The sequence below is a fragment of the Oryzias melastigma genome, linkage group LG8, assembly GCF_002922805.2.
Source record: "Oryzias melastigma strain HK-1 linkage group LG8, ASM292280v2, whole genome shotgun sequence".
Taxonomy (NCBI): Eukaryota; Metazoa; Chordata; class Actinopteri; order Beloniformes; family Adrianichthyidae; genus Oryzias; species Oryzias melastigma.
Window position 1 is genome coordinate 22,081,956 of NC_050519.1, and position 23,632 is coordinate 22,105,587.

Sequence of the window (23,632 nt, forward strand, 5' to 3'; positions counted from 1 at the left end):
TTTACAACATTGTATTTCCAAAAGAAGGGTAACTAGATTGTAACCCTCCACTCCCAATTTCTAAAGCTCTGTTGCATTTAACAATTTTAGAAACTTGAAATAATATGCAAACATCCAAACATCCCATTTCTAAGCCTGATTATTCCCTTCCAGGGCCACGGGGCTGCTGGAGCTAAATCCAGCTGCTGTTCACTGCAGAAACAGGCGCCATAGAAAAAAGTTACATATTTTTGTTCGGTTCACAGATTTTCTTTAAATAAGAATAAAAATAAGAATTCCGATTTTAAGAAAAAATGTAGTCATCAGGACATGTTTTGTCAGGCTAAGATTATTTTTCAATTAAATACATTCTTGAAGCAAGGGTCTTTTTACTTTTTTTTGGATATGTAAAGGTGGGGTACACCCTGGATGAGTGCAGAGTAGGGCCGGGCGATAAAACGATAACGATGTATATAACGGTAGAATTTTTTCTCGATAGAGACATTAATCTAACTTTTATTTTAAAGGGTCTGAAATCGACACTTGCCAGTTCCAGCATTTTCTCCTTTCTCTTTGGTGAGTAAAATTAGAGAGTTAGTCGCCACATGGCGAGTAAATGTTTACATCTAATTATTTCTGCTTATTAGTTCTCATTTTGGTATTTTTTTAATCATCTCCCCTTCTATCGACTGTGTGCAAGGTAAAACAATTGACATTTCTGCTAATCTTCTCCGTGTAACGTTTAGTTTGGGCTGATGAAGCAGCGGAACATCTGGTGATCTTTAACCGGAAGACAAACCCGCTGGACTTGTAGCAGCAACACAAACTTTAATAAAAATGTTGATAAGGTGACCGTGATGTAGCATTAGCATGACGCTAATGCTAACAAGCTGCTTCGTGTGCTGCCCTGATGTGTTCACGGACCAGTCTAAAGTCAGAAAATATTTTTACTGACCAGACTTTGAGACGTGGCAGATTAATATAAGAAAATTTATTCATATGACATAAATTTAAAACATTTTTTTTTATATAATGACAGAATATTTGTCTTCAGGCTGTTTATTGTTATGATTTAATATAAAATATAATCACCTAGAGATGGAATTCGGAAATATCTGATTATTCTCTCATTTTTTAAAATGTTTTCTCATATTTTAATCTAAGTGTTCCAACTTGACGAGTATAGTTATTTGGTTTACATTGTGAAATAAATCGTTATCACCAGATATGGAAAACACTATATCCTGATATAAAAAATTCCATATTGCCCAGCCTTAGTCCAGAGTGAAAAACCTAACGAATGCACCGGGAGAACCTGCAAACTCCATGCAGAAAGGTAGGAGCTGGGATTTAAACCAGGAACTTCTCCCTGTGATGCAGGAGTACCAACACTTTGTGTGCACACAAATGCCCTTTGGCTGTTTCTCCACCAATACTTTAATCTACAGAGGAACTAGTTAGTCTGTAAGTGACCTCCTCGTCGAATTGTACGTCCTGACACATCCAACCTGCAAAATCCACTTTTTTTGTTTTGCGATGAAGGACAAAACCCATATGATAGCAGTCAGAATAAGGGACAAGCTGTGCATTTTAGGCAGAACGATTATTGAATTCTATAGAACTGTGCAGAAACTGTAATTTGGAGGATTCGAAATTGTGACACATGAAGCAAATTGGATTTGAACCTGTAAACTTAAGTGTAACGTTCACAATAACAGCTGCTGTGTGGAAATCTGGATTACCATTTTTATGTCATAACAAAAAAGCAAGAATGTTTACCTCTGTGTTGTTTTCTAATCTGGGATTGACCTTCAGTGAATCAGATGTGATTATTTTAAACCAGTTTACATCTAAAATACCCGGCCCAGTCGTCACACACCCAGTGAATCCTTCAATACAATCCTTCAAAAGAGTTGTTTTGGGGGGAAAGTACTGGATATATTACCACTGTTTCCCCTGTACACAAATATTTTCTCGTCTTATCTTGTCTTGTCTTTGCTTTCTTCTTTATGCATTTTATTTTACTTTTTTAATTATATTTAGTTTAATACTCCAGAGTAGCGGTGTCAAACTCAATCAGGGCCAAAATCCAAAACAAACCTTATGATTTACATTTAGTGAAAACTCTAAAATTACATTTTTTTTAAATCTAAAAACTTAGATTTTTAACATAATACATAGCATTACCTGTGATAATGCTAGTGTGAATGCTGTAAGCTGAATTTGGTCACTGAAGATGCTGGTGCTGATAGCTGAAGCTAGTTAAAAACGCTGAAGCTGATAGCCAACCACATTTTTAGCTAAATGCCAAATTATCCTAAAAAACGAAAAAAGAAAAAACTTTGGTTAGCCAGAACAGTTAGCATGTAGCTAAAAAAATAGCTTGACTTCAAAATAGCCTAAAAAAGTGAAACAGCCTAAATTAGTCAAAACAGCTAACCTGTTAATATTAGCCTGACTCCAAAACAGCCTAAAAAACTATTTAAAAAACAAAATTAGCTAAAATAGCTAGCATGTAGCTGAAATATAAGCTAAACTCCAAACTAACCTGAAAAATCTCAATAAATGCCAAAATAGTCCAAAAAGCTAGCAGAATGACAATTTTTAAAACTTTGAAACCATCACTTTTTAACATAATTGTCAATAATAAAAAGGCAGGAATATTGTTCCAGAATAAATCAACTTAAACCTTAAATAACTTTCAATATTTTACTCTCCATAAAAATATTTATTTAGTTAAATTTACACTAGTTAGAAATAAGATAACTAACATCGGGCCATAAATAACAATAAAATAAAATGATCTGGAGGGCCGGATCCGGCCCCCGGGCCTTGACTTTGACATGTGTGACATACAGAGCTCTAGTGCTTCTTGACCTGTGGGAGAACTGGAGCCAAGTGTTGTGGAATGGGGCTTTAATTTGGGATGTTTTGATGCAGAGGTGCACAGTGGTGTAGTGGTTAGCGCTCAGTCGTCTCAACAAGAGGGCTCTGGTTCAAATCCCAGTTGGAACTTTTCTGTCTGCTGTTCTTCACGTGCATGAATCGGCTTTCTCCAGGCACTCCTTCCACACACAAAAAACACACGCTACTCTAAGTGCGAGTGTGTGACGGTGGTTGTGTGTCCTGCGACAGAGTGACTCTCTCTTTGCCCAACAGTAGCCAGGACAGGCTCTGGCAATCCTGTGACCCCGAAAGGGATTTAGTAGAAAAATGGATGGATGTTCTAATGCAGGGGTGTCACACTCCAGGGCTCGAGGGCCGGCATCCAGCTGGTTTTAGAGACATCTAGCCTCTTTTGTTGCTGATTACCTGGATCAGGTGTGTCTGGCTATTGAGAAGCTTCAATGGCAGGTTAGTTATGGAAACCGGCCATTGAGACCTGGAGTTTGAGACCTATGTCAGTAGTGCAAAGAACATAAAAAGAAGCTCCATGAAACATTGGTTTGAGTCATACTTGTTAACTTATGATCCACTACTTCAGCCATGAAACAAAGGAAGTAAAAAAGAGGGACCTCTTCTGTTTGGTTAGACCAGCACTCAATGGTTTGAGAATCCGGACACATCGGGTTCTCCTTCTGAAAGGTCAGAAACACGCTCGTCAAACAAACAACAAAAACACATCAACAAATGTGACAGCTACTTACCGTTTCATTATAGCAACCTAGAACAGGCTTCATTAACTTATACCACTCCGTTTTGTTTTGACTGTGTCTCTTCCATGTCTCACTATCGCTGTAGTTTTTCATAGTACAGCACATACTTGTCTGCAGAGAAAGAAGACATACAGACTCTTAACGTCCAGCTAAACCATATGTGGTTGAATAGAACCAAATTTTAAACAACAGTTTAGAGAAATTACCGTTAAATTTCCAACGATTACAAGGGGAATATGTTGTTTTAAGTGCTCTTTCTAGAAAAGAGAAATGGCAAAATGTGAAAAAAAAACAAAAACAAGAGTTAATCAGTTTTACATCTTCAGTTCATGATTCTGTTTGTGATGACAGTTTTATTACATTCTTCAGACTTTCTTACAGTATTCTAGGATTAGTGGTGGGCGATGACGATACATATCGTCTGGGCGACAGAAAAGTGTCTATCGTGGCATTTCTCCTCTATCGTTTATATCGTCTCTAACCTAATTTGATTAATTATTACGCCAAATTTGTCATTAAATAAACAGAGACAATGGCCCAGGTGTTGCCTCGTCAGTGTGCACACAAAAAAATTTATAAAAGTGAAAATAAATAAAAATTAAAAAGAGATTCTTCATGAAGAAACTCCGTCTTGTGGTTTCGTGACATAAAACTGCTTTAAGTTCTGTGATTCTCATTCACGCGAGTTTTACGACATACTTTATGCTACTTAACATGAGTGCAGAACGATGGAGGCGGAACAGTTGTTTCCCCGGAGTTGAAACAGACATAAACACTGATGCAGTCAGCCCAAGAAGAAGCACTTTCAGCACAAGAGGACGTCTGTGATTTGGTTTCATTTTGGATTCAAGACGTCCGACGAAGAGCAGAAGACTGCAGTATGCAAACAAGCTAGGAGGCTATTCCTGTACGCATGCTAACACAACAAACCTTCTATCACTCAAGGAAAGTCCACAAAAATGAACATATGAGATTACCAAAATAAGAGATAAACCAAAGTTGTGGAATAGAGCTGTAATAAGTATCGGGGCACTCGAATACTCGCTACCTGCTCCCGAAAATTTGAGTCCAAAAATTTGCGTCGTTCAAGTGGCTGATTCATGATCTTTATAACTATAGAGTATGTAGAGTGTCACCAAATATTTATTGCTCTGGAATACAGAATAATGTTGGTGTCATGGATCAACCTGCTGCTACCATCTCCAGTCACCAGAGGGAGCGCTCACCAGAGTTTTGAGTTCACCACCTGCCACCACCTGGACTCATCAGCTCAGCTGTTCCCCATCACCTCATCACCTCCACAGCTTATAGTCTGGCTCCACACTCCACTCTCTGCGAAGCTTTGTTTGTGCCACCCTGCCTGCATCTCTGAGCGTTTACTCCAGGACCTGACCTTCTGCCTCCGACCCTGCTACTCTGATTGCCTGCCTCCTGCCCCTGACCCTCGCCTGGACTCTGACTCCCCTTCTCTCTCGCCTCGGATGATCCCATGCCCGTGTATGACCTCTGCCTGTCTGATCCTGCTTATTCTGTGGACTATTAATAAACCTGCTGCACGTGGAACCAGCTGTCTGCCTGTTTGTGACAGAAAGCTTCGCCAAACATGGATCCAGCAGCAGGAGTTTCCACCCCGACTAACCCGGCGGGGTATGCTGTGTTACTGCTCGAACACAGACGCCAGCTTCAACGTCTGAACGCTGCGACTGAAGCCATCATGACACGTCTGCAGCTCAACCCACCTGTCAGCAGCGTCTACTTTGCGGCCTCTTCAGCCTCCCAGCCGTCACCTGCAGCTGACTGCGCATCGGATCCGACACCTGCTCACACACCGGGTCCGCGGATGGCGCTTCCGGACAAGTTCAGCGGGGATCCGGAGCAATGTGTTGGGTTTCTCATGCAATGTGAACTGTTTCTCCGGCAACAACCAAGCCTCTACCCGACGGAGGAAGCCAAAGTGTCTCTGGTGTGCTCTCTGCTGACCGGGGCTGCACGTGACTGGATAGCTGCGCTCTGGACGGGAGGATCGTTCCCCTTTCATTCGTACACGGACTTCACGCAGCAGTTACTGGAGGTGTTTAACCACCCCGCGGACGGAAAAGACTCTGCAGACTCTGGCGGCGCGCACTGACTGGACGAGCAGCGCGCTGACAACGGCCTTCCGCGAGGGACTCACCACAGAGCTGCAGCGAGAGCTGGCGTGTCGCGACGAGGGACTGTCATTGGATAACCTCATCGCTCTCACCATCAAGCTTGACAACCTGCTGAGAACACGCCAGCCGCGCCACCCCGCCCCTGTGAGCTCGGGGGGTGGCTCATCGCTCCTCCAGGGGGCCTCTGGCCCACACTACGAGCCCATGCAGCTTAGCTCCACCCAGCTCTCACCAAGAGAGAGAGCGCGACGCTTCCAGGAGGATCTCTGTCTCTACTGTGGTCAGCCAGGTCACATCCGCAACACCTGCCCCAACCGCCAACCACATCGTTCTGCAAAACCAGTGAGTGAACCTGCTTTCACCTTCACTCTACCTATTGTCCTGCACTTTGATGACCGTGCAGTGGAAACGCAGGCTATGATTGACTCTGGGGCAGCAGGAAATTTCATTGATCTGGACTTTGCTCAATATCATTATGTGCCTCTGCTTTCCTGTGACACCCGGGTGGCCGTCACCGCCCTGGACGGAAGACCCCTGGGGTCGGGCCGGATCCAGTTTCTGACCCAGGATCTGTTTGTCATCACGCCAGACCACCACCATGAGACCCTCCGCCTCTTCGCCATAGACTCTCCCCGCTGTCCTGTCATCCTCGGTCTGCCGTGGCTGGAGAAGCACAACCCCAATATAAACTGGTCAGTACACAGACTCATGTTCACCTCCGTTCACTGCCGACACACCGCCTTCAGGTTCCCCAGGGGTCTGCTCCTGCAGTCTCATGGCCGATTGCGGCCGCCGCCCTCATGGATATCAGCACGACAGGAGTGGAGGAGGGGTTGCCGGTCCAATACCAGGATCTGCAGGTGGCTTTCAGCAAACAACGTGCCACACAGCTCCCTCCACATCGCTCCTACGACTGCGCCATTGATCTTCTGCCAGGAGCGGTGCCCACCCGAGGACGGGTGTTCCCGCTGTCGCAACCTGAGTCAGCTGCCATGCAGTCCTACATCCAGGAGGAATTATCTAAGGGTTTCATCCGACCGTCAATGTCACCTGCATCTGCTGGCTTCTTCTTTGTGAAGAAGAAGGGTGGTGGTCTGAGACCATGTGTGGACTACCGCAACCTGAACGAAGTGACTGTAAAATACCGTTACCCTCTGCCTCTGGTTCCCTCCGCACTGGAGCAGCTCCGCTCAGCCCGCTTTTTCACAAAACTGGACTTGAGGAGCGCTTATAGCCTCATCAGAATACTGGAGGGGGATGAATGGAAGACCGCCTTTTCGACCACCTCAGGACATTATGAGTACCTGGTCATGCCCTTCGGTCTCTGTAACGCTCCCTCAGTATTCCAGGCCTTTGTTGATGACATTTTCCATGACATGCTACAACGTTTTGTTATCGTATACATCGACGACATCCTGGTTTATTCTGACTCGTTTGAGGAACACGTCACGCATGTCCGGCAGGTGCTGCAGCGGCTCATTAAACACCAGCTGTATGCCAAGGAGGAGAAATGCGAGTTTCACAGGACCTCAATCGCGTTTTTGGGATACATAATCGGTGCAGAGGGCGTGGCCATGGATCAGGCCAAGGTGGAGGCTGTGCAGCAGTGGCCTCAGCCGACCACTGTCAGGGAGCTCCAAAGATTCATCGGATTCACCAACTTCTACCGGCGTTTCATCCGGGGCTTCAGCATGGTGGCAGCTCCTCTCACGGCCCTCCTGAAGGGGGCTCCCAAACGCCTGACCTGGACTCCGGCTGCAGCAGAGGCGTTCCGGACACTGAAACAGCGCTTCACACAGGCGCCTATCCTACGTCACCCGGTGTGCTGCCTGTCAAACTGCAAAGTCGCCACGACAGCTTCCAGCCGGCCTCCTGCAACCCCTGCCCATTCCACATCGCAGTGGACTTCATTACTGATCTGCCCCGGTCAAGAGGTAATACTACCATCCTCTCAGTCATTGACCGTTTTTCAAAAGCCTGCCGGCTGATCCCGTTGCCCAAGCTGCCCACGGCTCTGGAGACCGCAGAGCAGCTCCTCGACCACGTGTTCCGGCACTACGGACTTCCAGAGGACATTGTGTCAGATCGTGGTCCGCAGTTCACCTCTCGGGTGTGGCAAGCCATGTGCAGGGGTCTGGGCATAAATGTGAGCCTCACCTCCGGCTACCATCCTCAATCTAACGGCCAAGTGGAACGCCTGAACCAGGAAGTCAGGAGGTTCCTCCGCACCTACTGCAGTCAACACCAGGAGGACTGGAGTCGATTCCTGGCTTGGGCCGAATACGCCCAGAACTCCCTCAGGAAGGCTGCCACAGGACTCACCCCCTGTCAGTGTGTGCTAGGGGTTCAACCTCCATTCTTCCCCTGGTCAGGCGGATCTACGGAGCTGCCGACAGTGGACGAGTGGTTCCATCGCTGTGAGGAGACGTGGGAGGCAGCTCATGTTCAGCTCCAACGTGCTGTTCGCCGAACCCAGGTGCAGGCCGATCGGCGCTGGCGTCCTGGGCCCGATCTGGTTCCCGGCCAGTGGGTCTGGCTCTCGACCCGAGACCTCCGTCTGCGGCTCCCCTGGAAGAAGCTTAGTCCGAGGTATGTGGGTCCTTTCAAGATCCTCCGTCAGATCACCCCTGTATCCTATCGCCTACAGTTGCCTCCGGAATACCGCATCTCACCCACCTTCCACACCTCCTTGCTGAAACCTGCCGGTGGTCCCCCGGAAACAGAGCCTCATCCTGACCCGTCGGAGGTTGGGGTACCCCCGGTGATGGTGGAGGGGGAGGCGGCCTACCACGTCAGAGAGCTCTTGGACTCCCGGCGCCGGCGGGGTCGGCTTCAATATCTGGTGGATTGGGAGGGGTACGGCCCAGAAGAACGCTCCTGGGTCACCGCAGATGACATCCTTGACCCCTCCCTGATCAGTGAGTTCCACCATCGCCACCCAGACAGACCTGCTCCCCGAACCCGTGGACGACCCCGGCGTCGGAGGGTTCCTCGCTTCCGGAGCCGCTCCCAGGGGGAGGGCTCTGTCATGGAGCAACCTGCTGCTACCATCTCCGGTCACCAGAGGGAGCGCTCACCAGAGTTTTGAGTTCACCACCTGCCACCACCTGGACTCATCAGCTCAGCTGTTCCCCATCACCTCATCACCTCCTCAGCTTATAGTCTGGCTCCACACTTCACTCTCTGCTTTCTTTGTGCCACCCTGCCTGCAGCTCTGAGCGTTTACTCCAGGACCTGACCTTCTGCCTCCGACCCTGCTACTCTGATTGCCTGCCGCCTGCCCCTGACCCTCGCCTGGACTCTGACTCCCCTTCTCTCTCGCCTCGGATGATCCCATGCCCGTGTATGACCTCTGCCTGTCTGATCCTGCTTATTCTGTGGACTATTAATAAACCTGCTGCACGTGGAACCAGCTGTCTGCCTGTTTGTGACAGTTGGATTTTAAAGACGAATGTGCTGCTCAACTGTCACCAGAAGTAAACAAATCTGCGAAATAAAGTGTCGGTGAAGCTTCCTGTTTTTACAGTAAAACTAGCGAGAACTTCTTTATCCATTCAAAAAATGAGACAGAAGTTCTGCTCAATGACTTAAGTTCTGTAAAAAAAAAAAAAAAGCTTTAACATTGGAGCTTTATCTCCAGTGTTTATATTGTTTTGGTTATGGTAACTCTTCAACAGTTGACATTATTGATGTAATTCTAAGAGAATTTTGTGAAAAATGTGTTTTTCTACTCAGAAACGTGAAACTGTTGTGCAATTTAAAAAATGTTTTTCATAAAAAGTTCTTTTTTTTTACAAATTCAGTTCAAATACCTTTGATTTTTGGAACAAATGTGAAGGCTGCTTTATATCAGCCACATCTGTTCTCATTGGATTTATTTTGCTGCACTAAACTATTCAGTCGTGATATAAAGTATTTTATGACATACATTTTTTTCCATATCGCCCAGCACTAACTAGGAGGTTATGTCATCTAACAACTTTTGATGTTTGTTCTCTAAGAAATGTTTAGAGAAACCAGTGAATTGAAGAAATACCAAAAATCCGTCCTCCAGCCCATTTTGGCATTTTGCTTTTGACTGGTCAATAATGCTCAGATAAGCCTAGAAAACAAAAGTTTGACATGAATTAATGCATTGGTCAAGATTAGCTGACAAAAAATCAAAGACAGACCAAAACTTTTTCCCTTCCGTGTAACATCTTAACTTCACAAAGTCAAATCCTACTGCAGAGTTTTTAACTCCGTACGTCATATTGCCTCTATGATTACTGCTTCAAACCCTCAGTTATAAGTCCAATGTCTCAAAACAGGAAAGAAATCATATTTACCAGTAGAATCAGGTATGATAGGTGTCCAGCACGCTCCATACTGCCAAAGTTTCATATAGGCTTATTCTGCAACCAGAGTCAAAGATCACAGCATTAGAATCTCGGCAACAAGACAAATGTGTCTGTTAAGATTTAAGGCTCCAAAACGTTGATCCAAATACTCTACCAGATCTTTCACTTCGATTCCTGGTATGGAGACCGTTCAAGAAATTGTTTTATTCTTATCATTGTTTAAAAGTGGTTTAAAATGTTAACCCAAGCTGTAGCTTAAAGATGACCTTTTCACCTCTTAGAAACAGTTGTTCAGTGTTTAATCACCTGTTTCCTTTCCCAAGCATGGATGAGGGGGTTTAAGATACACTGTCCTGAGGAGGAGGAAGGGTGCTGTTTGAACTGAAAATGTTCCCAAATGGTTCATTCATTGACTGTATATAAAATAACTGGACTGAGCTAACCCCCCTCCTTCCGTGTTCCATATAGGAAGTACCACTGGGTTGCAAAAAGGCCAAAGTCCCATTGACTTACATTGAGAAACAGACAGTTATTTCTCAGTCATTTTATATGTCAGAATAATCATTCTTCCTCTGCTGCTTTCTGATTAACTTCTTTTTTCTAATCCTAATTTTTTTTAAAGATTTTTTTCCATTATCACAAGTTATTAGAGTTATAAATTGACCAATCAGATGGCTCAATAAGCGTTTGTGGGTCTGACGTCGACCGTCTGGGGGGTTTGATTGACAGATGACGGGTAGCCAATGGGAGCAGACTTCATCAATGGCTCCGTGAAGACCTTTTAACACCTACTTTACAATTCAACAATGTACCAATCATTGTCCTACTGTTGTTTTCCTCAATGGAATGTACCGATGCAGCAGTTTGAAACAACAAGAGGAGCATGCTGTCGACATTTTTAGATGAGGATTTACTCTGTAGAAATAGATTTCACTCTGAGGTTATGTGCTTTGGACTTTTTTGTTTGTTTAACGTTCATTTTTCTTTTTTCACTGTTTTGATTGTAGCTTATAAATTATAAGTTGAGTATCATACGGAATGGTACAGCTCCTCCATAAAATCACCAACCAAAGTTTCATCTTCTTCACTTTTCCAGCTTCAGCCTAAATTAGAGGCAGCCGTCTGAGGAGCGCGAGAGAAACTTCAAAGGACCTGGTCGTATTTTCAAATAGAAAGAAGATCCAGCTGTTCACTTGTTAGGATGGTTATTTATTTTAAATACCGCTGAACGCTTCTCATGTGCATCTGATCAGACTGTAAACCTGACAGCGCATGTGAAGTGAGGGGGGGCAGCAGCTCAATGGGTTCATTACATGACACTTCCAATGAACTATTCAACTTTGTTTCTTTGTTTGAATGTTGTAACCTCCCACTTGTGCTTTAGAATAAAAGGAGCGAGGCAAGAAGCAGTCCTTTGAGAAAAAGGATGATGGCATCTTCCCATTATATTTGTTTCTGCATTATCCATAAGTAACTCTGCTTCTTGGTGTGGTCATTTACTGAGTTTTTCTCTCTAGTTTCGAGGTGAATTTTCCTTCGGGTCCTCTGAATCGCTGTATTGCAGAACCTCCCTAGCATGGCTCACTTTGAATTCCTCGCTCAAACTACAACAGAATTTTCTAGAAGACGACACGGGCTTTTTGGTTTGGTTAAAAACAGAATCATCTTAATTTAAAGACCACTGGGGATACTTTTAGTAATGGATCAAAATAAGATCGTAGTGGGGCGGAGCCGCCGTAGCCACCTGCTGATTGGCAGAGAGTGATGATGACATTAGCAAGCACCAGTATAGCGCTAAGCTAGAAAAAAAAGCTAGCAATTCCATTTTCCACTTTACGGCAATATTTTTCCTAGCTGCCTTCAATCTTCTTACAAACAACATTAAATTCCTGTTAGTGTTCTTATACACATTCCTATATTTGGGGTTTCACTTATTTGAAGATTTTTTTTTGAAGTCACGTGACTCCTCAGGTTCTTCACAAAAACTCAGAAAACTCAGAAAACCTGCATGAAATTTTTACTTTTGAAGGTGCGGGAATTTCCCGAGAGAGAAGTGCAGATGAAGAGCACACCAGCCCATCCGTTACACACACACACACAGATGTGTGCACATTCACAGCAAGCCTGCATGGAGAAATCAGCTGACTCAGAGGCATTATTATGATAATTATCATAATAATTATCATTAAAGGAGGTGTTTATTATGGATAAAACCAGCAAATTCTGGATAGAGATGGCCTCTTGCACTTAGCTAATGAAGGTTGAAGCACACATTTTCTTAACGCTCAGAGACAGAGAGACAGTCTTCATGAAAAGTTTGCAGTCCATTATCCTGGATAATAAAAAAAACTCTATGTTGAGCAATATTCTGCTGTTCTTTAATAAATGTTTACAGAGCATGATCAGAAGGGTTTTAATAAGTATAGATAGGTAGCAGACAGTCTCTTGGGGGTGAGACAGAGACTGGGGCTTCTCTGTATTCGTGGATTTGCGGAGGTCTGTGGACGCTGTATACACGATGTACAAAAAGTAAAGTATGAAAAAGACGAGCTGCTGGATGACCTCCATTGTTGTTGATTTTCTAGTCGTCGCACTACAATGACTCAATGACACGCTAGCGATCTACACCACAGATGCACCGTGAAAACAAACCGCTCAGTGGAAGCGAGGCTTAACTGAGTGGAAACACTCGCCAGAATTAACTGATCCGCCTCGTACTACTCCTTACCAGTCCGTACCGGACTGCTCAGTGGAAACGAGGCTTGAGTAAAAAACATGTAGTTTGATGGAATAGAAACACTTCTGTGATTATTCCCAGCCAGTAAGGCCAAGTGGGCCCCATATGGTTTAAAAGTGGGCAGAAAATGTGGGTCTGAATTGGGTTTGACAGCAGTTTCTGTGGTGGTCTCAGACTACTCTAGAAGAACTTTATCAAATGTGACTGTATAACAGTATAGAAATGTGTATAAACTAGTTCAGATGCGCTGAGCATTTATAAGCACTTTACATTTTCTGATTTTCTCTGTATCTAACAAACATTATTTGATAACTTCCTAGATATAGAAAATAGACACTTAACAAACAAAAAACTAAAATGACACTAACTTTAAAGAAAAAAAGTACTTTATTTTAAAAACTGACTTTGTTCTGTAAAGTTTATCATTGACACACTTCAACTGTGAGAGAGTGAAAGGAAAAAAGATTATGAGAAATCAGTCTGATTTTTAAAGAATTTTAGTATGTAATGGAGCAAGAATTATCACCCTGACCTGTTTCTTCTTCATTAAGAACCTCCTCTGTCCTTCACTGGTTACCCATATTAATGTTACTTGTTTGAACTAGTTTTCTGTATAAAAGACAACCTGTCCACACCTGTCAACAGCCCTACTGCAACATCTTCACCAAGATTAAAAAAACGTGTCTAAGGACACCAAAGACAAGATTGTAGACTTAAACAAGACTGGGATGAACCAATCTATGATAAAATAGCAGCTTGAAAGAAAAGATTACCTATTAGGAAATTAAAGAAATACAAGATCAATAACAATCTCCCTCCACCTGAAGATCCATGAAAGAATCACACCTGGTGGCGTAGAAAACACCTTCAGAACTGCAAGGAGACAGCCCAGAACTAGGAGAAATGACCAGAAACGAGCTGGGAGAATCGCAGAACGGTTACTTAGTAACATGTACATCATCATGGATTATCTCACAGAGCTTAACACTAGAAGTCCCAGATGGCAAAATGAAAACAAGTTTTGTTGAAGTGGTTCAGCATGGCCCCACCTTTGGTGGAGCTTGTTTACATAACAAAAGCCTCAATTCACACCTGATTAAGGATAATGGCTTAAAGCCTTTGAGCCAACTGGCTGCCGTGCGGGTTTTATAGGTAGAAAAGCCAAATGGCTGCTCTGTGGGACGTAACCAGACCCTAAATCAACTTTTTTTGGCTGTTGACCTCTATAAATGAGGCTTTAAAAGTGCTGTCTGTTGGTCATAGCAACATTTTTGATAAATTAAAATAAAATTGTTCAATTCTTGAAAATATAGTCAAAAACTGTCTGTGTGCTGCCCCCTACATGTTGAATTGATGTATTACAGTTAAATGTTGTGATTGGTCAAACCGTTTAAGTTTCAGAAGTCTGACATCATGATCTGCAGCTCCAACAATAGACGTGTTTGAGATCCCCAGCGCCTCGCCTGCATCGTCGGCGAGACTAAGCTGCTGCTGGAGCGGGCGGGGAAAGGCGCCTGAGATGAGGGCGAATGACGAGACTGTACGAGATCGAGGAGTTGGGGGTTGTCCTTACCATTCGTCTGAAAGTTAATATGCCACTCCTCCTAGTATGATTTGTGCTGTTGTGTCTTTTATATTATTTTTAACATATTTTAGAGTAAAACTGTAAAATAGCCGCGGGATTCATTGCATGTGCACTGTCCCAAATAAATAAATAAAATTAAATTAAAGTTAAGTTTTAGAGGCAACAATAGCAAATATAACCACAGACTATTTGAAATCTTGTTTATTTTTTCATCAATGATTCACTACCTTCCAGAAAAAGTAAAAAAATACACCGATGTCCTTCATTTAGCGCCAGTTATTTTACACCGAACTGCAGGAACTGTGTGGACACCGTTTCCCACAATGCATTGTTTTGTAGTCCTCAAGGCGGCATGCAGCCAGCGCAGTACCTATTTTCTGGCTGCGCTGGCTTAGTAAGGCGCCTTGAACCCGCCCCTTTCTCGCGATACTTGGTGACGGCGCACATTTGACATCAGTGCAAGAAACTAACCAACATGCACCGCAATCCAGGCCATCTGCGCAGCGCCTGGGGATCTCAAACACACCTAATGATAACAGTCCTGATCTTCAGCTCCACCCCTCTGACTGGATTTTCATATTTAAGCTGTGGGTGGAGTCAGCCTCCAACTTCCCTATTTGGTTATCCTTTAAACCAACAAATAACCAGAAGTTCTACAGAGACTATCTGGATGATACAGAGGAGGATCGGGAGACGGTTATGGGGTCAATTTTGAATCCACAGAGGTGGATTGGAAATAAAACTGAAAAGTTTTAAACTCAAAAATGCATATTGAAAACTTGAAGGATTATTGAAATATATATATATATATATATATATATATATATATATATATATATATATATATATATATATATATATATATATATATAAAATTGTAAAATTGAAAAAAAATCAGTTTGTAAATTTGAGGGGACAAAAAGGAAAATTGAAAGAACCATTAAAAATTTGGGGGACAAAAAGTGTTTTCTCCCTTGTTGCTTTGAGTTTTCAGTTTCAATTCAGTTTTCAAGTTTCCGCTGTTGACCTGATCCTATTTAAGGGCCTTCAAAACGCTGAAAAATGAGAGCTTTTTCAATAATTTCTTTCAAGTTTACATTGTAATTTTTTCACATTTTCAATAATTATTTTAAGTTTACAATGAGTATTTTTGAGTCTGAAACTGTTATCATATTTTATTTTATTTATTTTTTTTATTTACAATGTCTTGTTTTCTTCTCTTTTTTTCCCCAAAAATTACAGTGTTATTTTTACATTTATCCATACTCATCCAAATTTGACCTCTTTGAAGTCATGTGGTCAGATTAAACTAAAATGGAACTCTTTGGTATATATGCCAATTACCACTGTGAAGCATGGGGGTTTGAATACACCAAGAACCAATGACCTTACAAAGTTTTAGGGTGAACTTATGTTATTAATCAAATGCTCGACACATCGGCAAAAAATCTGAAATCTTTTGGGGTGTGTATATATATATATATATATCTATATATATATGTATAAAATACATAAAATCACATATTCTGATGTAAATTATAGCAGAAAACAATTATTTGGTCAATTACAAACCAGCAAGATTTCTGTCTCTCACAGACCTGTAACTTCTTCTGTAAGAGGAACCTCTGTCCTCCACTCGTTAGCTGTATTAATGACACCTGTTTGAACTGGTTATCTATATAAAAGACACCTGTCCACAACCTCACCCGCAGAGAGCCGGGACCAAAGTAACAAAGGCTACTATCAGTAACACACTACACCACTAGGGCCTCAAATCCTGCAGTTCAAGACGTGTCCCACTGTTAAAGCCATTACATGTGCAGGCCCGTCTAAGTTTGCATTAAAGAGAGCCTTCGGATTAGGGATAGGCAGCTCCAGGCCTCAAGTGCCGCATTCTTGCATGTTTACCAACATTCCCCCGCTCTGGCATGTTGTAATTGGACAGACACACCTGAACCAGACTGCAAGGTGGTGCTGTGGTTAGCGCTCTTGCCTCACACCAAACAGGTCTCTGGTTCAAGTTCCGGCTTGGGGACCTGTAACAGAATCATCAATGGGGACCTTTCTGCGTGGAGTTTGCATGTTCTCCCGTGCATGTGTGGGTTTTCTCCGAGGACTCCAGCTTCCTCTCACCATCCAAGAATATCCATCATAGGTTGATTGGTCCTCTGACGCCATAATTCTCGACCAGAGAAAGGTAGTTTGCCCTCTCTCGGTGGGTGGAGTGGTCCTGCCTCAGGTGGAGGAGTTTAAATATCTTGGGGTCTTGTTCACGAGTGATGGAAGATCGGAGCATGAGATCGACAGGCGGATTGGAGCGGCGTCCTCCATTTTGCGGTCGCTGTACAGGTCCATTGTGGTGAAAAGAGAGCTGAGCCAGAAAGCAAAGCTCTCGATTTGCCGGTCGATCTTTACCTATGGTCATGAGCTCTGGGTCGTGACCGAAAGAACGAGATCCCGACTACAAGCGGCTGAAATGAGTTTCCTCCGTAGGGTGTCTGGGCGCTCCCTTAGAGAGAGGGTGAGAAGCTCAGTCACCCGGAGAGAGCTCGGAGTAGAGCCGCTTCTCCTCCGCATCGAGAGGAGCCAGTTGAGGTGGTTCGGGCATTGATCCAGATGCCTCCTGGTAGAGGTGTTCCGGGCATGTCCCACTGGGCGGAGGCCCCGGGGAAGACCCAGGACACGCTGGAGAGACTATGTTTCTCGGCTTGCCTGGGAACCCCTCGGGGTCCCCCAGAGGAGCTGGAGGAAGTGGCCGGGGAGAGGGAAGTCTGGGTATCTTTGCTTAGACTGCTGCCCCCGCGACCCGGTCCCGGATGAAGCGGAAGAAGATGGATGGATGGATGGAGGTTGATTGGTTACTATAAATTACCCCTAGAGGTGAGTGTTTATGGGTATGTAATTGTGGCTCTGCAACAGACTAGCGACCACCACGAAGCAGTCGGGTTAGGCTCCATCAGCTCTAAAACCCCGAAAGGGACAAAGCAATTTAGAAAATGGAAAAAAAAAACACCTGAGCCGGGTAATCAGTTATGAGTACGGCTTGGACATCTTGAAATCACGCAGACACAGCGTTCCTCGAGGCCTGGAATTGCCTATCCCAGATTTGAGTGATCCAGAAGAGGATTGGGAGAATGTTCTATGGTCAGATGTAGGGCTGGGCGATATGGCAAAAAAATAAAATCACGATTTTTTAAATTTTATTTCACGATATCGATTTTATCACGATATTTTTAAAATAAATTCAAATTTAATTATATTGATTTTAGTTGAAAGAAGTAAACATATTTTTGAACAAATATTTACATTTATTCGAATTAAATAGTTATCTATTAAGATTAACCTGTAAATATTGCAAGAATTGCGTTTTCTACTGCTACAGGTAATGCATTGCTGTCAAATGAACAGCTTCTAAATATCAGTGAGTTTTAATTTTTCCTTTGTGCTAAAATCCATAAAACAGAGCTTGTAAATGATTGTCACCCAAGACCAGAAATGAGGGAGATTGATGAAGTTTATAGCATGAATGACTGATAAAGTTTAGTAAAGTCCTTTCTCTATTAAAAACAGCTCAACATGCTAAATAATAAAAATAATAATAATTAAAAAAAAACACCATTTACCACATTTTAAAATGAAACTGAAACTTTTATTATTTTTGGATTACATACATGCTAAATAAATCTCAATTGCTTCAGAATTTACCTTCAAATAGACGATTTCGTTGTACTTTGAGAAAAAGGCTCCAGCTAGCATCTTTAACTGATACAAAAACATTTTTAAACTTGGATGATAACATCAAATACATCTGCCAAACTGTTAAGATTCAAAACACAGAGATAATAGCAGTAAATGTTTTAAAAAGTTTACATCCACAGCTCCTTCACTAACATCTGCTCTCTGCTGTGTTTATGTCACTGAGCAGAAAGCTAGCGTTAGCATTAGCGCTGTTTCTTCTAGTTGGGCTTTTATTCGGTCCGTACGGCCAAGAAAGAAGCTCAACGGTGACGCCACGGATTAAGAAAATTATGTGCAAACTCACTTACACTTCTTACAAGGGGAGTGCGACCGACGATAAGATTTAGGCTCTTACAGTAGCTAGCAAAAGCTATGCAAAGAGCTAGCAAAACAATGCAGCACCGTGCATCTTGACAGAACATTTTACGTGTTTCCTACATGAATTACCATCAGTTTTTGTGCAGGTTGAACGTTAATACGTGCGATTAACATCCGCTATGTTTAAAAACACGAAACATTAATAAAAACATACATTAAAGAGCCAAACTAGCATGTCTGTCACAGGTTGCTAGCACCCACTTTAGCCTAAACTTTAGCACACAGTTCAAAGTTCTCAGCCTGATTTCTCTCTATTAAAATGCGATTCCTGTCCCGTGATGATTCCTCTCCATCGGATTATTTTTGAAGTCGATTGCAAGACACTGCGTCTCCTTTTGTTACTTTTTCGGACCTCCGTCATTCATTACTCGACGGCGCACGCGACTCTGTCCCGTTGTTTGTCACGTGACTTCCAAACAGGAAAAACACACCGGGGAGGAGGAGGAGGAGGAGGGGGAGCAGCAGCAGCTCGGATTTAAAGTCACAGCTGTCAACAAGCTTTTGCCTTCTCGCTCTTGCAGCTTTTCGTAGAATATCGCGATATAACGATATCTTAAAAATGACCTATCGTCAGCTTTGGATATCGTACACGGTTTTTTATCGTCATATCGCCCAGCCCTAGTCAGATGAAACTAAAATAGAACTTTTTGATAAGAACTCTACTCGTGTTTGGAGGAAAAAGAATGGTTGCATCCAAGGGAAAGTGCCAATGGAGCCATGTATGGTCAGATTTTGAGTAAAAAGCTCGTTCCATCATTCAATAGAAACGTGGCTGGGTCTTTCAGCATGACGACCGTCCCAAACATAGTGCCTGGGTAACAAAGGAGTGGCTTCATAAGAAGCACTTCAAGGTCTTGGATTGGCCAAGCCCAGGGGTGGGAAAACTTTTTGACTCGTGGGCCACAAAGGGTTCTAAAATTTGACTGAAGGGCCTGATCAGGACCACATGCACAGAACATACTTTAATCTTGATTGAAAATAAACTTATGCAATTTTACAAACAGAACGTGTTGAAAGTCTGTTTGGACTTTTGTGGAGTCAAAACTGGCTTTTGTTCTCATTTTGGTGCCAACTGCACCAGCAGGTTGATGTCCATAAAGGAAAAACACAAACTTAAAGAAATGCTGTGTTCATGTGGTGTTTGAATTATCAGAAAAATTGCTGTCTAACTTAGAAACACACATGAACACCAGTAAAAAAAGACAAGAAATGTTCCAACACCACATGAAGAATAGATCTGTAGTGCATCATAAACACCAGAAATACATGCGAAATAAAACATTAATAAGGATTATTATGCATAGTTTGACGGGCCGAAAATGGCCCTCGGGCCGCAGTTTGCCCACCCCTGGCCTAGCCAGTCTCCAGATCTCAACCCCATTGAAAATATTTGGAGGGAGTTGAAGTATTTGAAAGTCTGCTTTGCCCAGGGACAGGCCCAAAACATCACTGCTCTAGAGGAGATCTGCATGGAGGAATGGACCAAAATACCAGAAACAGTTTGTGAAAACTGACGGAAAATATTTGATTGTTGTTATTGCCAACAAAGGGTATAGAACAAAGTATTTAGTTACACCTTTGTCATTGAGCAAATACTTATTTTCAAGCAGCAATTATTGTATTTCTTTTTTTAATTAGACAATATGCTTTTCTGGATTTTTGTAATTTTGTCTCTCATAGTTGAGGTATACATTTGATGAAAATTACAGGTCTTTCATCTTTTTAAGTGGGATAACTTGCACAATTGGTGGCTGACTGAATACTTTTTTGCACCCATATGTGTGTGTGTGTGAGTGTACACCCCCTTCGCAAAATGTAGGCCTGCTAAAACTTTTAAAAAAGTTTATTAAGTACACCTATAGGTATAAGTATAGCAGTAAAGACCCTTTATGTGTAGCGTAGGGAGCATATTAACTGAATACTTCGACATACTAAAGAGAAGTTTATGTTTACAATGGCATATAAACAGTAAACTTCAAGTATACAACATGACTTTTAGCATAGAATAAGTGTACTCATAGATAAGCTTATATTTACTGACAATGCAAGTTATTTTAAGAACAAGTTCATTAAAGCAGTGTTTCCCAACCCTGGTCCTTGGGGCACACTGTCCCGCATGTTTTCCATGTTGCCCTGCTTATGCACACCTGATTCAGATCATCATCAGGCTCAGCAGTCATCAAAGGCAGGTGTGTTTGAGCAGGGTTGGATTAAAAAAATGCCGGACAGTGTGCCCTGAGGACCAGGGTTGGGAAACACTGCATTAAAGAACAAACAAGAGTGTTAACATTTTCCTGTCTTTATTTTGTAATAATAGCATTAAAAAAATGAAAATAGACCATTTTCTATTTCACGTTCTCATTCTCGAGGCTTTTAAGAAAGACGATAAATCAGGGGTCACCAACCTTTTTGAAAGTGAGGGCTACTTCATGGGCACTGAGTCATACGAAAGACTACCAGTTTGAAATAACAAATTTTGCTTAGTTATAGTTAGTTATAATTAAGGGCATCCGGCGTAAAAACTCTGCCAAATCACTTATGCGAAACAGTGGGTGCTGTTATGCTGTGGAGACCCCGAAAGGGATAAGCCAAAAGTGAACTACTACATCAATAATAAATAATTACACTCTTCTATACAAAGACATTGATTTCTCACCATAATTATCAACAATGACAACAAGCTGGAAACAGATATCAATATTCAGGACTTAATTAATCTCAGTAATTGTTATATTTTGAGATGATCACTTACATCACTACATTTCATGGGAAAAACGCCCCATGTTTATCAACTATGTAATGTTAAAGAAAACTCAACTTACACAATTTTTAACTAATCTTGTAACATTTTGAACTAATGACCAAATTTGCAGCATTTTAAACAAAATTCATGATCTTTGAACTGGAGTAGTGGTCACCTAAATTTATCTAAAGTTAATGTATCATGAACATATTTTTAAGACGTTTTGATTTTTAAATCTATATAAATGAAAGTGTAATTAAAAAAAAAAAAAGCAACAGAGTAAAATTGAATTTTAGATGCAACTCACAAGTAAGTTGTGCTATTTTTAGAAGAGACCTGGGAGCATCTGGTCTTTGGGGGCTAAGCACCATGTCGGTGACCCCTGCGATAGGGGCGCTGTGTTAAAAAAGCCTGGGCCCTGAGAATGCGGTCCTGAGAACCCTGCTGGGTCTCCGGGCCTGCAGGTACACCCTTCTCACAGAAACGTGGCTTTTCTCATGCAGGCGCAACATAACGAAAGGTCAGCTGCCGTCTGAGAGCCGTCTGCTCTGCAGCCCCTCCACGGAGGAGTGGCCAGCCCGTCACGATGGAGGTTCTGCCTAACCCCATGGACAGCAGCATGAATGAAGCGGACCTGCCGTCCTCCTCCGCGCGCTCTAAAGCTCGCGCGCAGGAAGCGGCGCTGACGCCTCCCCCGCGGATAGTCGCGTCGTCTCGGGCTTACCGTGCTGCGAGTGCCGCGCGGTACTCCGGTTCCAGATAGCGGTCAAGGTCTGCTTGCAAAATGGCAACTGTACTTTCGCTTTCTTCCCTTTAATAAGGCTTCCCGCCCACCAACCCCCCGGCCGGTCATGTGCCTGACGGGCTTTCCACGATGACAGCATGCATTCCAAGGCGACAGTCTAAAGTAATATTACTTTCGACGAAGCAATCACCACAATCTGTAAATTGTAATTACTTTTGTAAAAACACATCTGCATTTCTAAGAGGAAAGTCATTTAAACTAAGAGAATCCAGTTTAGGGAAACAAGTGAAACAATAAAGTACCCCAATTTGAAGATATATATATTAAGTTACTATAAAAAATATGCTAAATATAAGCTATATTTACATATAAGATAAACACAGGCTAGGAGGGCTGGGTTAATAAAATGAATCAATCAATTTGAATCAATTTAAGCCTAACAGATCAATTCATAAAAAATATAAATCGATTTAGCACATAAAGGGAAAGTCCACTAGCTTGATGCTAACGTTTAATTAAATTTCCATAGGATGGCTAATGCTAATGCTTGGTCGACCTAAGCATAGATTGCTGATGAAGTGAACATCTTTATCAACTCACAGGCATGAAATTTCTAAACTCATTTAAGGAAATATATTTCATAGTAACCATTTGTGGTCTAAAACATCGTTTTTGTTTTTTTCTTCTCATAGGTTGTGTTCGAATTCCCTCCTCAACTCCTAAAAACTATACAGTGCCCTGGATTTTAAAGGTACTTCGGACACGATGCTCACTACTTTTCTTTCGTTTTTCTAAACACGGATGTGATATCACCGATTTTATGAAGTGTAAATTGAATAAATACAAACATTTCATGACGTTTATTTTTAATGCCACTGTGTTCTGATGGTGTAAATGTAGACGGTTTATTAAAAAATAAATGTAAACATTATTTTGTTTGAACTTGGTCAACCGCAATGCATTGTGGTCTGTATTTGTTAATCTGGTGAACATTTATGCATGTCGCTGCATTTTATGTATTTTATGTTGCACATCTTACACCGCATGCGCGAACCACACGTCACTTCTGCTCTTCACCCTCTATACATTCATTCATTCATTTTCCTGACCGCTTTTTCCCCCTCCCGGGGGTGCTGGAGCCTATCCCGGCCGCTGATGGGCAAAGGCGGTTCACCCTGGACAGGTCTCCAGTCTGTCACAGGGCCTCAGTCACACACACATCCACTCTCACAATCACACCTAGGGGCAATTTAGAGTCACCAATGAACCTATGAAGCATGTTTTTGGACGGTGGGAGGAAGCCGGAGTCCCCGGTGAAAACCCACTCATGCACGGGGAGAACATGCAAACTCCACACAGAAAGGTCCCAGTTGATGTTTTTCCGGTTCCCCTAGCTGTGAGGCAATCGTGCTAATCACTGCGCCACCGTGCAGCCCCACCTACTAAACGACAGAGTCATTTCCAAACAGTAAAACTTGTTGATCACAAGAATTTATGTTTGTCCCAACAACCGAGAGCTTCTGCTGAGTGGATTACAATGCGAAAAAACAAACAAAAAAAGCCACCGCCTATGAAACACTT

The 23,632-nt window shown here is 42.7% G+C and overlaps 1 protein-coding gene across 3 annotated transcripts in view; it reads right to left on the bottom strand.

The window, feature by feature from the left end:
* LOC112146694 overlaps nucleotides 1–22,138 on the bottom strand; it is a 50,494-nt gene extending 28,356 nt beyond the window's left edge. For all 3 annotated transcript variants that reach the window (XM_024272658.2, XM_024272659.2, XM_036213372.1), the window contains exons 1-6: nucleotides 22,031–22,138; nucleotides 10,114–10,179; nucleotides 9,822–9,887; nucleotides 3,842–3,892; nucleotides 3,627–3,746; nucleotides 3,437–3,557 (exon numbers count right to left, since the gene is read on the bottom strand). In XM_024272658.2, the coding sequence (XP_024128426.1) occupies nucleotides 3,437–3,557; nucleotides 3,627–3,746; nucleotides 3,842–3,892; nucleotides 9,822–9,887; nucleotides 10,114–10,152 (397 nt within the window). In that variant the 5' untranslated portion in view covers nucleotides 10,153–10,179; nucleotides 22,031–22,138. The remainder of the gene's footprint in view (nucleotides 1–3,436; nucleotides 3,558–3,626; nucleotides 3,747–3,841; nucleotides 3,893–9,821; nucleotides 9,888–10,113; nucleotides 10,180–22,030) is intronic.
* Between the last annotated feature and the right edge of the window lie 1,494 nt (nucleotides 22,139–23,632).